Genomic DNA, 16,572 nt, shown 5'->3' with positions numbered 1-16,572 from the left:
CACAGAACCACCACCCACTAAATACCACAACTCTTTAACATTCACATAACCCATTTCCTTCAGAATGGACAAAATTTCAAAGTAGCTCCATCTGTCTTCGTCAATTACCAAAGTAATGGTTTCAGCACACTCGTATTTCAGTGACCTATTATTGTCAAACTTACCCCTGTGGTGAAAGATGTAACACCCAAATATAATAAAAGGGTATTACTGATAGTAAAGACTAAATTAATTTGATATCTGATATAAACAATCAAACTTTATTTCAATTCTTTTAAAGTACAATTCCAAACTTACAAACTTTAAACATTATAGTCTTCACCACTTAACATAAATTTGAAATTAAACTTATAAGTCTTACACAACATATTTTTCCAATGCAAATTTATTTATTTTTTTTTTTACAAAACTCCCTGAAAGGTTTTCCCCGCATCTCTCTCATCATCTCTAAGCTTTTTCAACCGCATCTGCAACATTATCTGCTCACATATAACATGAGTTATATGATCATAGCACAAACAAATAAGGGTAAGCCAACCATATCATACAATCATTAAACTTACTTATAATATAAATGTTTCAATCATGTATTTCCGCAATTTATAAATACCATTATCCCGATGTCATTAATCCATTTTTTTTAACTTCTTCAAAATCCTCTTTCTCATTTTCATAAACCTTACAAGTATACCATGCTTACTCACGAAGCCTTATGGTCAGACCGCTCTCTGCCTGCTTCCTTAAGCCTTACCTGTATACTATGTCTTACTTTCTGAAGCCTTATGGTCAGACCTCTCTCTGCCTGCTTCTATAAAACTTACGAATCATATGTTTATGTCAAAGCCTTATGGTCAGACCACTTTCTGCCTGCTTTCATAAACCTCGGGTGTTACTTCGCTCATATCAAGCTCTCATGGTATAATTCGAACATACTACTCCCAGTAGTAAACATCATTTCATAAGTAATGATTTCTTATATTCACTCCAACATTTCATAAAATCAACAATTCATACCCTCTTATCCACCTAACTCAATCATGTTCATTCTTTAATCATAAATTCACAATAACCCGTTTTGGTGTCAATAAATTAAACATATTACCAGATATCATACTTCATATTATAAACTCATTTTGCCCATAACGAGTATTACTCAACATATTTTCACCAATCAAAGATCATAAATCAGCCAAAATACATCAACATATCCTAGGAACTACATATTAAAGTCTGGACTCAATGTAACGATAAATGAAATATATATGAAGTTTTTACCATGATAACTTTATGCATCTACAATCAACTTGTTTTATTTTATTTTCATCCTAGTAGAGATCTTTCTTTACCCCAATTGGTCACCGGAGAGGACCCAGATGTCTGAACGCATCAAACTCGCCTTCGACGCCAGCACATATGACTAGTCACAACTGACTGGACCAGGCCAGGGCTGCTCTATGATCAGGGATGTGCCAACTCAGGTTTTTAAGGTTCCTATATCCTACCAACAAATAAGGGCCCTCAATAATTAACAATTGATTTATTTAAATTATCTACCCTGTTCTCTTATGCTCTAAATCTGAAATGCCAAATTTTAATATTTTCACTTCCTCTCACAGCAACCTCAAACAATATCTGTACATCTATTTAATACCCACATACAAGCTATTACAGAACCCTTACTCCAGACCTTCCAACAAGATCAATTTCAGCCAACAAACTCATTCAAAACAGATTAAATTCATCACATCACAACATGTACAATTTCACAGTTTCAGTTATAACACCCAATATAATAAAAGTCATAAAATAGTTTCACAAGAGCATACCAGTTCATCATTCATATGCATATATTTTTATAAAATAAATTCATACAAAAATAATTAGCTCCCCTTACCATCAAAATAATATTAATATAAAAATTCAGGGGAAACAAGAAGTTGAATCTGGCAGAGCCGGTTAGACAACTTCTCATTCTTCCAGAAAGATGCAATAAAAAATAGATAAAACAATAAAATTTCTGGGGAAACAAGAAGTTGAATCTGGCAGAGCCGGTTAGACAACTTCTCATCCTTCCAAAAATACAATATAAATAAGAAATAAAAGGTATGGGGAAACAAGAAGTTGAATCTGGCAGAGCCGGTTAGACAACTTCTCGTCCTTCCAAAAATAAAGATATAAGAAACAACAAAAGCTTTGGGGAAACAAGAAGTTGAATATGGCAGAGCCGGTTAGACAACTTCTAATCCATTCAAAATTACAAAATAAACAACTAATAATATACAAATGACATAACGTAATCAACATCACATTTTACAACTATCACACTTGGATCTAAACACAAAAGCATGTTCTCATTCAAATTTCAAGGTCATGCAGAAACAAAATACTTCATATTCAAAATTTAAAATCAGACAAAAGCAAAATATTGCATATTCAAGACTCAAGATAATACAAAACGAAATGCTCAAGGTTAGCTCCCCTTACCTGATTCTCCCTCCTTTCTGAATGAAGAGCACTTCTTCAGAAGCTCTCACTACCTTCTCTACAACTCAGATTCTATTCCTAATATCTCTTTATTTTTGACAAAAGTCTTACTCAATTTCACTCTCCTCCCTTAAAACTTCATTTCTCACTCCTATTTATAGTTGAAGTTAGGGGTTACTGTAGCAGTACTGTAGCTGTACTACAATTACTGTAGCAGTACTGTAGCTGTACTACTATTCACTGTAGCGGTACTGTAGCTTGTACTACATTTTTTCTATAGCAGTATTGTAGAAACACATGATTCACGAGGTATTTTTACTGTAGCACTGTACATATTTTACTGTAGCACTATACGTATTTTACTGTAGCATTTTACTGTAGCATTTATACATAAAATTATTTTTTTATATTTTAAAAATATCTAGTATCTTAATTACAACAAGTTTCAAGGGTCTTACAAAAGACCACTTCGATATTAGAGTTAATCATTTCAACTAATATATGTCTATATAAAAATCCTTGTCATATATCAAAATGACCAAGTGAGATCAACTTGCCATATTCACTTTGTTATGCCTAAATGGGGGAGAAAATATATAGTTTTGGCATATTACAACTATACAATTTATGTTTGTTTAGCCAAATAAGACTACATTTAGTTTTCTAAATTTAAGCAACACAAGGTAAAGTAATGAATACTATTAGGGTCACTTCTAACTTATAACAAGTACATAAACTTACTCCAGACTATATATCAAAATACACAAAGTCTATTCAAACAAAAGTACATGGATCCTATTCCAACTATGCAATAATCTCTGTTGAGTTTAGCACTAAATGCTTAACACCTCCAAGCCAAGTACATAAAAGCCACATGACTAAGTATATCAAAGCCTCTCTAGGTTATAAAACAAGCATTCATTTGATTAAAGAGTTTTAAATACCTACATTGAATATGAAATTGATAACTGTTGATTTCACCGTTAATTGGGATTAAATTTTGGTAATAAATGAACCATTTTTGACTTAGAAACTTGTTTGTTCGCTTGTTTTTAGCTTATTTTGGTGAATAAGAGAGTTGAGATTATACTTGAAGATTTTATCACTAAATTCCCTTGATTTTGTAGGAAACTAGGATGAATTGGAAGAGGAGTTAATTTATCAAGAAGTTGGAACTCAAAAAGGACAAAAAGAGCACTAGAAGAGAAGGCTGCTGAAGGTCGCAGGACGTTTGGGCGCCTTTTTCTAGGGCCCTCATCACAAGAGTCTTACATTCACGCTTGAGTGCCCTTTTAGAGAGGCTGAGCGCCAGTCTTCTAGTAACGTTTCACGCTTGGACGCCCTTCCTAAGGCGTTGAGCGCCACTCCTCTCGCAAGCTCACCTGGGCGCCCTAAGTTGGGGCGCTGAGCGTTGGCGACGTTGGCCCATGATCCAATTCAACTGTATATAAGGACTTGGACGTCCTAGAGGGAGTATCTTTTGACAGAATTAATAAAAATTAAGATTTTGCCAACTCTTTGGAGGCATAAATGGATGCGAAAGCTCTCCTCTTCGGTGTTTAGGGTTTATCTTTCATTCTCATTCCATTGTTCATCTAGTTTCTCCATGACAAGGGGGAACTAAATTCAATTTGTTATTGGGGATGATAACCTTGTGAACTCTCATGTATTTGAATTGGTTTTAATTGATATTTGCTTCTTTCATTAATTGTTAGGGTTATTCTTCTTTGCTATATGGTTGTTATGTTTAACTTATTCATGACATAATTATTGGTTTTTGTGATATGGACACATACGGGAAAACCTAGATCTGGGGAATTTGTCCTAAGGTAACTATTGCCTAGACATAGGGATAGAACGCTTGGTTATCTTAAGCTTCTAATCGTAATGCAGAATTAATTACTAGGGATACAAGACATTGTGATCTAGTAATTAAGGATAGGCTTTCTTCGCCGAGACATCGGGTTTTAAATAATTTAGAAATTGATATTAACATTAATGAAGAAGATGAATTCATATATGCATGAGAGTAAACTAGGTGAAATCTAAACCCCAACAACATATTCATCTCATATTTTCAATATCATTCATTCATCTTTGTGTTTTTCTTCAATTGATCAAAAAATATTTACTTTCTTGTTTTTGCATTCAAAACCCTAAAATTGTTCTTCAAAATCTTAATTAGTTAAGTAATTACATGATTGTTTAGTGTCGTGAGTCTCTTGAAAAACGATACTTGGTCTTACCAATTATTATTACTTGATACGATTCGGTACACTTGTCGAGGTCTTAACAGAAATATCCACTCCACTTTCTCTTATAAAATAACTTTATATAAAAGTAAATAATTTACAATTACATTACTCTTTATAACTTAGTCATCTTGAAGATGATCTTGTTATGACTCGAACAATCTATTACTCTTCTTAAAATGTTTTGCAAGATATGAAAATTGCTCCTTATAGCTAACAACTAACCAACTAATTGTAATCACCCCTTAAAATACATCTTATTTCATATTAATGGCCAATTATATTTCAACTTTCTTAACCTAAATGAATTTGTTGTTCCTCTTAATTTCACCACCATTCAAGGAGTACAATGTCCTCAGGTGTTAACTTTACAATTCTCATTGACACATTCTATAAAACCCAAACTTTGAATATCATTTTCAAATGGCACTAAAGCAAAACAACAACAGACATAATGGGGATCACAACGAAAATAACATCTAACTTCATAGGGGAGGGGACCACCACTATGAATCGATTCCATAAACAAATAACCAATACACCACAACACGACAACACTTCCAAAAAGCAAATATAAACACACATTCCACAAAAACGCACCTTGGACCTTCAATGGAATCCACTTTGGTGTTAAAAAAAGACTAATTTTGCACTTTGCATTTTGCACTTTCACTTCTTCGGTCTTTGAAATCCCCAAATGCGCTTATCTTTTTATCTGTTTGAAACTCCCAACTGCAATTTTTCTCTGTTCTTAATCTCAATCATGAATTATCTTCGATCACGAACTCAACAATTCAATTTATACATTTAAATCCATCCATATGCATACATTTCAATACAATTCATACATTTCAATCCATCCTGATGTATTGGGATGAATAAAAAACATACGAATGAATGAGTAAATGAAGAGGGAGACCAGCCTTTAGTAGCACAAAGAAAAACACAAGAGGAGATCCACCACACTATCACCACCAAGGAAGACCACCACACCACCACATTATGCCGCCGCAAAACCAAAAGAAGAGAAAAAAAGCTCGATGAAGGAGAAAGTGCAAGGGAGGAGAAAGGAAGGAAGCAGAAGGGGAAAATGAAGGAAGCAAAAGGGAAATATATGATAATGGAAGTGAAAGCGAGGCTTGGAGGTGTAGGTTTTCTTTTTTAAAATTCAGAAAAAAAAATCTTATTTGATGTGTCAGAGGTGTATAGATGGCCAAAATGAACATTTTTAATAAAGTTGGAGAAGAAACGTGAAATTAAAGGCCTTTATATTTAAATATTATGAAATATGATTGGATTGAATTATTTTTTGAGTATTATGAAATTGCTTTGAATAAATATCATATTTAAAAATAAAGATAGAGAAAAAAAATATTCTAGGTTTTTATCCATTAATAATAAAAGTATTATCTGATAATATACCTATAAAACTATACCAATAGGTAGAGGGTAGTTATCCACAAACCACATTTCCTAAAAACAAAAATATGTTAGAAATTAGCAACACTTACGATATCAACCAGTTTTTTTTGTCCTTTGGTAATGTTAATATTAATGTATTTTATGAATTCATAATGGGATTTTATGGTCAATAAATAACTTTTATGATAAAATAAAATTACATATTTCATTATTTTTTGTTTTGTGATTTGTGATGTAATTCTGTGTCTTGTACCTTTGCTAAAAAATAAGTTAACTTTTCCCAATCAAAATAAAATATCACATAAAAAATCTTTCATTTAAGGCTTAAAAAATTTAATAAAAATAACACATTATTATTTTATTCCCACAAAATTTATAAAAATATTTTTACAAATATATTTTATCCAACAATCATATTTGAATAATTCCTAAAATTGGAATTTCTAAAAGTCCTAATTTTGAGGTGTGATTTTTTTATTCCATATCTTAACATATTGTAAACACTCATATATAATGAAGATATGAGAATTATTTGTCAAAAAAAGTAGGAGTATTCACCAAAGAAAATTAAAAATGAAAAGAGGGTGTATATAGGAATACTTTGGAGGACTATAAGTATGAATCACCCATGAGCAATAGCCCAATACTTCTAACAGTAGTGAGCTTTGAACATTTGGGCTGAATGGATCAACTTCAGGCCACTTCTTCTTCCACTTCTATAATTTTCATCCACACCTTCATAAATTTTATATTCTGTATAATTCAAAATATATTTATTTTGAATAAAATATAAATATATTTTGAATTATACATTTTGAAATAAAATAGATACATTTTAATTATACAATTATATAATCTAAAATATAAATTTGTATTTCATGATACAAAAGTTTATATTTTGATATATAAAATAAAAAATATACTTTCATATAAAATTTACATTTTGAATTAGATTGTTTAGAATATAAAAATTTATGGGAGTACAAGAAAAAACATATGGAAGTTCAGATAGGTGAACTTCATCTGAGGCTTTATGCACTACTTCGAACACTAGCAAACTTTGAACATTTGGGCCGAATGGATCAACTTCATCTGAGGCTTTATGCAATCTTTTGGATGATAACAAGTTTTTGACCAATAATATTTCAGGGGCAATCTACTGCTAAGAAAACTATGTGGGACATGAATATGAAGCAACACAACAGCGTCAACTTGTCAAACGACAAAATGACAATTTTGCCTAACATTTTGCCTTTTTTTAGTCAGGTGAGGCCTATGATCTGTACTATAGTCTGCAGTTGTAGGGGACCCAAAAACCTTGGGTTTTGGAAGTGACTTCGTTTTCACATGGCCACTATTGGCATTAGATTTGGAGCAGCACAATTAGATGCTCTCTTCATCATCACCATTAGGGTTTCTTTTTGCCTCAGAAGAGAAACCCATGTCAGGTGTCTGCTAACATTTCAAATTTTCAACAACCATATGGTTGGTCAACTGCTACTGCAAGGTTGACATTTTCTCAGGCATGTTTCCTTAAATGCTTTGTTTTGCCTATCATTGCTTGTTTTCCTCAATGTATGAGTTGGGTTTAATCCCAAAACAAGCAAAGATAAAAAGTTTCTTCAAAACCACCACATGGGTGGTAGTAGTGCCACTCTTTCTCTCTCTCACGCACACATTCCAACCTCAAACTTTAAACAAGGCCTAATTTGAATTTTAGATATCCTATTCTCAAAATGTATAGGGTTCACTCTCAAATCCTTCTCAGCAATGGTGCTATCACCAACCCCCCTATTCTTTCTCCATATTCTTCTTCTTCTTTACCCTCGCTGCCTTATGTTTCCAACTACCAGAAACAATCAGCTCCATCCCCAGCTTCTTCATCCGGGAACAAAATAAGCCCTGCAATTCTTTTCATCATAGTCATTTTAGCTGTGGTGTTTTTCATCTTAGGTCTCCTTCACTTGCTTGTTAGATTTCTCATAAAGCATAGGTCTTCTAATTCATCAATTTCCCAATCAAATAGGTACCCTGACATGTCCGAATCAGATGCTTACCAGAGACAGTTACAACAGCTCTTCCATCTTCATGATTCAGGCCTGGATCAGGCTTTCATAGATGCTCTTCCCGTCTTCTTTTACAAAGAGATTATAGGCCTGAAAGAGCCATTTGATTGTGCTGTTTGCCTCTGTGAGTTCTTGGAACAAGACAAATTGAGACTGTTACCCATGTGTAATCATGCTTTTCACATTGAATGCATAGATACATGGTTGTTGTCCAATTCAACTTGCCCTCTCTGTAGAGGGACTCTGTATTCACCAGGCTTTGCCTTTGAGAACTCAGCTTTTGACTTTGAAAGTCAACTTGAGGAAGATGAGGTGTCAGGCAGTGGTGGAGGTGGGGTTGGGGTTGCTTCTTTTCACAAAACTGTAGAAAGCCACATAGTGAATGGGAAAAGGGTGTTTTCTGTTAGGCTTGGAAAATTCAGAAGCACAAACAATGGAGATGGAGTGGAGAGAGGTGAATGTGAGAGCAGTAGTGGAAATTTGGATGTTAGGAGATGCTATTCAATGGGGTCTTTTCAGTATGTGGTGGCTGATTCAGATCTGAGAGTGGCTCTAGGCCCTCCTAGAGGTGATGGAGGCAGTGGCAGCATGAGACAACTGAAGGGAAGAACAGCTCCAAATGGAAGTTCTTTCATTGATGGGGATATTGAGGGTAAGAAAATCAACCTTGCAAGGAAAGGTGAAAGCTTTTCTGTTTCCAAGATCTGGCAATGGTCTAGGAAAGATAAGTTGTCAGGTTCATCTCATGCTCACTTCCATAATTCTACTCTCTCTGCAACTTTGCCATGGATGAATAAAGCCAGAGGTATCTGATACATGAAGCTAGTTTGCATTTTGTACTTTAACTAATTCATATGTTCACTAAGGAATCCTTTTGTTGAGCTTCTGCTTCCTCTCACACTTTGATTTTACTTTTTTTATATTTGTAGTGACAGAACTTGTAAATTGTGCCATAAACATAATCAGCCAATGTTCTTTGAGCAACAATTAATCTTGAGTATGCGGAAAGACTATAACTCTTAATTCTATCATGCGTTGTGTTATGTATTCATATTCATCCTATGATACATATATACTTAGTAGAACTCTTTTTCTTTCTTTATATCACATGTATTCTCAAACATTTTTCTTTACTTTACGCTCATTTCATCACACAGCACTTGTTTTTGGCATCACGTTTCTACAGTATCCTCACACTAACTTTTAGGAGGGGCGAAAACTAAATTTACATTATTCCCTATAAGGACACAAAAACTTAGAGTAAATAGTGAATGTTACACAGTACAAAGTTTTTATATTATTATCCAGTCACAATCATCATATAATATATATATATATCAGCTTTTCCTATAATCCCTTTAAAAGTCATTCTGACAACGTCATTGCATGACAGTGTAATACATAGAAATTAAACTCAAATGTAAGAAAGAAAACATCTTTGTTTGTAATAACATCTTACCAATATAACCAGAAGCAATCACCTGTTTTGCCCAGAGAGTTCATGAAAAGGTACAAGCTAGAAGAGCCTGTAAGGGAAAAGAGTAAAGTGAGATAGTATTTGAAAGTGGGACCCTAATGCCATGTGATGTGATTATTTGTTAAAGTGTGAAAAGTGATTTTTGATTAGCAGTTTCTTAGAAGGAGGGGGGAGATGAAAGTGAAGTCAAAATGGGGTTGCTTTTTGGATGCTGTGGTTTTCTCTAGAGGCATGCTTTTTGGGTTTTGGGTTAAAAAGAAGTGAAAGTTACAAAGGGAGGATTCTATTCCTTGTTGTGTTGGGTCATTCTTGTGTGTGGATGTTATCCTTTTTGGATGGTTTGGCATAGCACATGAAACCAAATGGGGGAAACTGAAATGTGGGGTGCACCAGATTTTCAGATCAGGATTGTGGACTCTTGGGTGGTGGGTGGTGGGTGGTGGGGTTGTGTGCTGACTCACTCAGTGCTAGGTTTCAATCAAAAAGATGTTCTTTATTTGTTTGCGAATTTCTAGGATTTGGATGAAAACTAAGAAAAACGAAAATTTTAGCTGTTTTAACCATTTTCTTTCATGAATTTTAGAAATAACAATAAGCAAAATGTGTTGTGTGATTAATACTGTTAAATATGTTTCTATTAGTAACTTTCATTAAAAATTATAATTACTCCTGTTCGAAATTTTAATCTAATTTAATTTTCAAATTTTAAAAATACGTAGATTTAATTTTTTAATCAAATTTTAATAAATTTATTTAATGTTTCAAACATATTTTACAATATAATTTAAACTTTTAAAAAACACAACAAAAATAATTAAAGAAAAATACAGACGTCATAATCTAGTAAATAAATCAAGTGAAGATTCTTGATAAAAATATTAATATTTTATAAGAATTAGCATACTCTAAGACACAACAAATATGATCATAAAGTGTTTATATCAGAGTTTCTTTTATATAAATTCAAGAGAACGCCTTAAATAAAATTTAAAATCTAAAACACATAAAAATAACAAAAAAAATTACAATCATAAACTTTTGCCTAACAAGACCAGTTTATCCAATAAATATAAACTAGTTTGTCCAATAAATTTGTCATTGTGTAAAATTAAAATAAATTTGTAATTTATTTAATTTTTTAAATTATTCAATATCATTGACTTTTACAGATATGTCATTTTATTATTAATATATAATGTTAAAATTGAAAAAAAAAACTAATAATATATATATATTAGTAAAATATGCAGGAAAGTAATTATAGTAGTAAAGTGTGGGAAAATTAAAAACTTGCTTGCATAATGCTCGAAAACAGTACAATTTATAAGAAAATAATAGTAATCGGATAATGAAATGTATTGTAAGACGTTGGAAAATGAACACTGTAATCCACCTGTCAAATCAAAAATTAATGCATTAAAACCCTGCTCAGACCATTTAAAACGCACTTCCAAACTCTGCACACTGACGCCAGGTGTCAAGAATGGAACGTTCGAAAATCAGTAGTGGAAGACAGGTGTCCGTATGAGAGGGCGTGTTCGTTTTGCCTGGGAAAGAAAAATGATTTTTCTGAAACACTTCTTCCCACTCTCTGCATGCACCCTTCTTCCTCCTGAAACCTGACTTTTCATTTTCTCATCCTTCTCTCTAGAAAGCTTCCATCTTCTCTCTACTGTAACTCACTACTCTTTTCTCCAATCAACATTTAGAAACCGTAGGATCGTTCCCTGAGTCGTGAGCTTCAATTTGGACCGAACAGTTTCAGAATCTGAAGCTGGTAAGTTTCTTCCCTTAGCTGTTCGTTCTTAGGTTTCATGCAAAACCAAGTTTTGGCTGCATGCAAGGGTATAGTCTAAGTATTTCGATTTTCATGTGTTTAGATTAAGTTGGAATTGTTAAGTGATCGTGTGGATAAAAAGCTGTAAGCGGACGAACCAAAACCTTGCATATAGAACGTTTCAGTCACGAATCCGGGTAAGGGAAGCTTATTTGATTTAATTCGTATGCTGTATTTTGTTTGAACGTTCGTCTAAGTTGATTAAATGAATATGATGCATGCTGATTGACATGTATGATGATGCCTGAGAGGTATAAATGTGAATATGAGTTATCATTTTGAAGTATGAGTTGTTAATGTGAAATTCTGTAAAGTATGTAAATTGATATCTGATATGAAGTTATAAGATATGAATTGATATGATAAAATGTGAGTTGCAAAATAGATGAAAAATCTGAATCTGATATTCTTACTATGATAATGTACGCTCGTCATCGAACGGTCCTCTACCGTTCGGTTTTCTAGTAAACGGTTTAAAATGAAATTCTTTCATTCGGAAAGAACTCTGGTCGAGAACGAGCGTCCTTCTGTGAAATGCTATGTTTGAGCGTTCGGCTCAGACTAGTGGTATCCGAGTATTTGAAATAAAATAATAATATCTTTATACCCTCGTACTTTAGAATAAGTAGCGCTCGGTCTTATACCTAGCGTTCGTAATAAGTAACGCTCGGTCTTATACCTAGCGTTCGTAATAAGTAACGCTTGGTCTTACACCTAGCGTTCGTAATAAATAGCGCTCGGTCCTATACCTAGCGTCCGTCCTAAGTAGTGCTCGGTCTTATACCAAGCGCTCGTACTATTGTATAATTACCCTTGATAAAATAACGTTCGTTCAACTATAATAATATTTCTTTTCTCGAGTTCGGTCATTTACTGGCATTGGATTTCCATATGTGAATTACTCCAAAGATAGTTCTTAATATTCTTGGCCCTTCTCCTTACATTGGATCCGGTCTAAGGTCTCCATAATGAAATTTTCTTTAAGTACCAGAGAAAACCCAAACGAGTTAGTTCATTTAACTGACCCGCGTAGAAAGTAACGTCCGTCACAGATTTCTTAGTTCAGTTAGTTCATTTTCGTAAATTCTACAAGTATTTATCCTAATCTTATTCTGTTCTGAACGGGAAAATCATTGGTGTCATTCTTATCGTTCGTCCTCGCTCTTCAGAGGGCTGAACGCTCGTTATTTTATGTCTTTGGAACTAAAGATGAAAATGATAATAATGTACAAGATTTTAAAGGGTGAACAATATATGGGATGATTTTACGATTATGGAATTTGAACGAGCGTTCCAGGGAGGAACGTCTCATCTGTTGAATATTGGATTTGGTAAAGTATGACTGTGGTTATGCTAATGCTGGCAGTTCATCCTGATGTTCCGTGAGTACTCGTCCTCACGTAGAGGGGGGTAGGTCATGTGTGGGAACGGCAGGAGGTCCTAGTCCTTAGGGGTACTTTGGATAGGGCTAACCTCGAGTGACAGCTGTTGAGTGTATCCCAGTTACTACATCACTCGGGTGCAAGAACGCCTGTAGCTACACAGATTCATACAGTCCGGACGGTCTGTCTAGTGATAGTTTTTGAATGATTACATATGTTGAAATATTCTTGTGTGTTTGAAATGTTCGATTTAAATGTTGATGTATGAATTAAATTACATAAGCTTACCCTTCGTTTTTCCTTGTGTTGTCTCGTACTTGTACGTCCGTCCTGTCATTGCAATGATCATCCGTGTGGATGTGAGCAGAAGGAGAGGCATTGCTAGAAGACGTTATCGAAGAAGAAAACCTAGTAGACGTGGAAGTCAAAGCCGAGCCCTAGAGAGTTCGTTTAATTTAGATGTTATCTTGGTAGTTTTTGAACGTTCGGTTATTTGTCTTTGTAAAACCGTTCGTCCCGAACTTCTATTAGATCTGAATTAATGTATGAATTTCTGTAATTAAAGCCTTTTGGTTTATGAACTCTAATTTTAGTGTAAAGACTACATTGTTTTACTGTTAAATGTAATTAATTCTATTATATGGTGATTACTGTAAATTGGGATGTTACATGTATAATTAAACATAGTAATTATATATCTTAAAGTTTACACCAACTATGTTAATTACTTATTAATTTATTGTGTGAGTAGTATGTAGCACTAAAATTGAACTACTAAAAAGGCTTAGGTTTACTTTAGATGTATAAGTATATACTAATTTAAACCGGTTTTGTAGATTTTTCGTTGAGGTTAGGTTCTGTTAGAAATGAAAACTTCCTTTTCTAACTCTCTCTTATGACCTGTTTGTTATTATATTTGCTCATTCAACACACACCTAAATTCTCTTCTATAATACTACTTTTATCCCAATATCTCTTAAATAATATATTTGAGATGTTTTTACTATATCGTTGAACTTTTTTATTTTATTTTTAGTTAATGCAAAATTTTAAACTTATATTTAGATTTCTAAACTCCTAACATATGTATATAAAAAGTTGTGTTTTCCACCAAAACCAACTAGTATTAATTTATGAATCACACTTTATGCAATTAAATTTTGATATTTTGCTTGTCTTTTTAAGGTTTAATAGCATCTTTTATTATAAGTTTTGTCAGAATTATTCAATACAATTTCTCAATTATTTTTCATTTTAATATAGCTTTTTTACTGAATTGGTGTTAATGAAAGTGATAATGTAACCGTATAAATAATAAGAATGGAACTAAACTTATAAAATGTGTTGTTATTTATACAACCAATTTAACGAAAATCATATTAATTCTTTTAAGAAAAACAAGAGTACATCAAGAAAAGAAAAATTAAGATACCACATTAAATAATTTCAATAAAAAAAATAAAGATGAAAACGACTATTAAACTACTTTTTTTAATTGTTTTGGGTCAACTTCCAAAGGTTAAATAAAGGGTAAGAAATAGTGCAGAGCTTAATGCTGGGGCCTGGGGGAAAAGGGAAGGTTCTCTACCCTTTCATTGCTGTCCCATGATAATGGTGTACATCTGTTATATCATCTGCTCACAAATCATACCCTACCAAACCATTGCCAATTTTGGGAGCACAAAAAATGCATATTTTCTGATATGATTTATTTATATTCTAAAATAGTTTTATCTTATTTAAAACTAGAATATAAAAAGTAGACTTGAAATGAGAACAAAAAATAAAAAGGAAAAAGAAAAGATAGTTTAGTATCGGTGGTTGGATGGATCTCATATAGAAACATACCAACTATGCACTATGTACTTGTTATTTATTAAGAGATATTATATCAGGTATCAATTAACACGTTTGTCTCTTTCAACTTGATTCAGTATGATGGATAACAACTAATGTTTTTCTGTTTGAGGCAAAGAAAACAAAGGTGGTAGTTAATCCAGTGATTACGATGTTGTATTAGATAACAAAAAATCGTAGAGAAGACATGTTTTATGATCAAGAACTTCGGATTTTTTTCTAAAAAGGTTGATAATAACTTTAAAGAGGGATGAAATCTTAAAGAATTGGTGGGTGTGAAGTGTGTGCATACTGATAATTTTCAATGATATTGTTCAGAAATTATTTGGCAGCTCACTACTGCTAATGTCCATTATTCTAATTAATATTTTTATATCATTTAAAATAATTAATTTATTGAAAATAATCATTAGTATATGTTTAGTGAAGATTTTGAACTTGGGTTGCATCGTTTAAACTTTATTGTCGGTGTTCTGTTTTTCAAAATTAAATTCCAAGACAATCTTTAGACTTCTAGATATGAAAAAGTAACATGACTAGAGAGCATTTGAAAGAGTAGAAAGGAAAAGAAGTGGAAAAAGGAAAAAAAATATATAATAAAAGTAAAGATGCTTAAGTTAAGAAAAAAGTGAAAAGAACTAAATAGAAAGTTTGGGAATGATTTGAAACCTTTTTATTTTTTTGTTTATGTTTAATCTTTTGATAATATTAAGTTATTAGCTATCATTTTTTATTTAATCTTCCAAATACAATTTAAACATAAACATTTAAGTATCTTGATCATTGCTAGCGAAAAATTGTGAAGAGGTTGTAAAAGCGTGTTTAGAGGTTGTAAAAGCGAAAAATTGGCACAGAGCTTGAAGAGGTTTGTGAGAAAAAAACTACGTAGGGATAGAGTGTGGAGAAGATTGTATACAGAACAATTGTATTTACAATTGATTATAGTGAAAATATCCCCATCCTTGCATAAGTATCAAGCATGGCATAGTTTGAAAGTAAACAAAGACGTATATCCTCCTATATTTCTCGTATCCATGTTTTCTTTGTCTAACTAGTGTGCTGATTTTGTGAACAAAATTTTTGAACCAATTTAAAGAATATTTTTATCAAACGCCTATTCATTGCTATTGTACCTTAATCTTTCCAAAAACTCATACGGTTGGAATTTTTTTTAAGGAAAATGTTTTTTTAACTGTTCTTGAACACTCTTCTGAAACACTTCTCTGCCATCTTATGTTTCCCTTGTATTTTCAACACAATTTCATCAATGCAATGCAATACGCTCTTGACAGTCTACTAAATAAAATGTTTTCCAGTCTCTTATCTTATGAATATTAATAAATGTATTTTTTTTCTTTATATTAATAAAATAATACAGTTCAATGCAAATAACCTTGGGATCTTACACTAAAAATATATACATTTCATGACTGTTGCATGCAATGAATGAGTCTTAATTATTCACCTTGGATCCGTGAAAGTAAAATGTTTAAGGTCGAGGGGTTGAAAGATACTTACAAATAATAATAATTAAGAAGTTGGACTTTTTAATAAATTTGACAACTTGAAGTTGGATTCTCGATGAGCCAATTCAAACTGAAAGGTCTAACGTGCAGAAGAAATTACCATCTTGTAACAGATCACCGACTGAAGCCAGCTTAGCTCACCTGATAATTATAGTATTAGCTAAAATGCGTCGAAATTTCTTCAGCTGGAATTGTTTAAACTTACCAAACATCACACGTTGACTTGTGTAAATTTACGCTGTTCAACATAATTTTGCATGTTCAGAGTT

The 16,572-nt window shown here is 32.7% G+C and overlaps 1 protein-coding gene and 1 long non-coding RNA gene across 2 annotated transcripts; one reads left to right on the top strand and one right to left on the bottom strand.

Annotated features, from left to right (window-relative positions):
• Positions 1-246: 246 nt before the first annotated feature.
• On the bottom strand, positions 247-10,003 carry LOC148196467 (uncharacterized). Its single transcript, XR_015781069.1, has 2 exons — positions 9,684-10,003; positions 247-479 (listed from the first exon to the last, which is right to left on the bottom strand). It is a non-coding gene; the product is annotated as an uncharacterized LOC148196467 (long non-coding RNA).
• Positions 7,141-9,252, top strand: LOC124825345 (RING-H2 finger protein ATL46-like). The gene is made up of 2 exons (XM_088095554.1): positions 7,141-9,029; positions 9,154-9,252. The coding sequence occupies exons 1-2, from the start codon at positions 7,895-7,897 to the stop codon at positions 9,213-9,215; spliced, it is 1,197 nt and encodes a 398-aa protein (XP_087951680.1). The 5' UTR covers positions 7,141-7,894; the 3' UTR covers positions 9,216-9,252.
• Positions 10,004-16,572: the final 6,569 nt, after the last annotated feature.

This window comes from Vigna umbellata, chromosome 7, assembly GCF_029865625.1.
Source record: "Vigna umbellata cultivar VRB3 chromosome 7, Vumbellata_1.0, whole genome shotgun sequence".
Lineage (NCBI taxonomy): Eukaryota > Viridiplantae > Streptophyta > Magnoliopsida > Fabales > Fabaceae > Vigna > Vigna umbellata.
The sequence above is the reverse complement of the archived record's forward strand: the minus strand, read 5'-3'. Positions and strand labels throughout refer to the sequence as shown.

What these genes read in the sequence shown, in the direction of transcription:
- LOC124825345 (XM_088095554.1), top strand. Translation starts at nt 7,895, where the DNA reads ATGTATAGGGTTCACTCTCAAATCCTTCTCAGCAATGGTGCTATCACC. An exon ending in ATGGATGAATAAAGCCAGAG is followed by an intron (nt 9,030 to 9,153) that starts GTATCTGATACA and finishes TTATATTTGTAG; the next exon opens with TGACAGAACTTGTAAATTGT.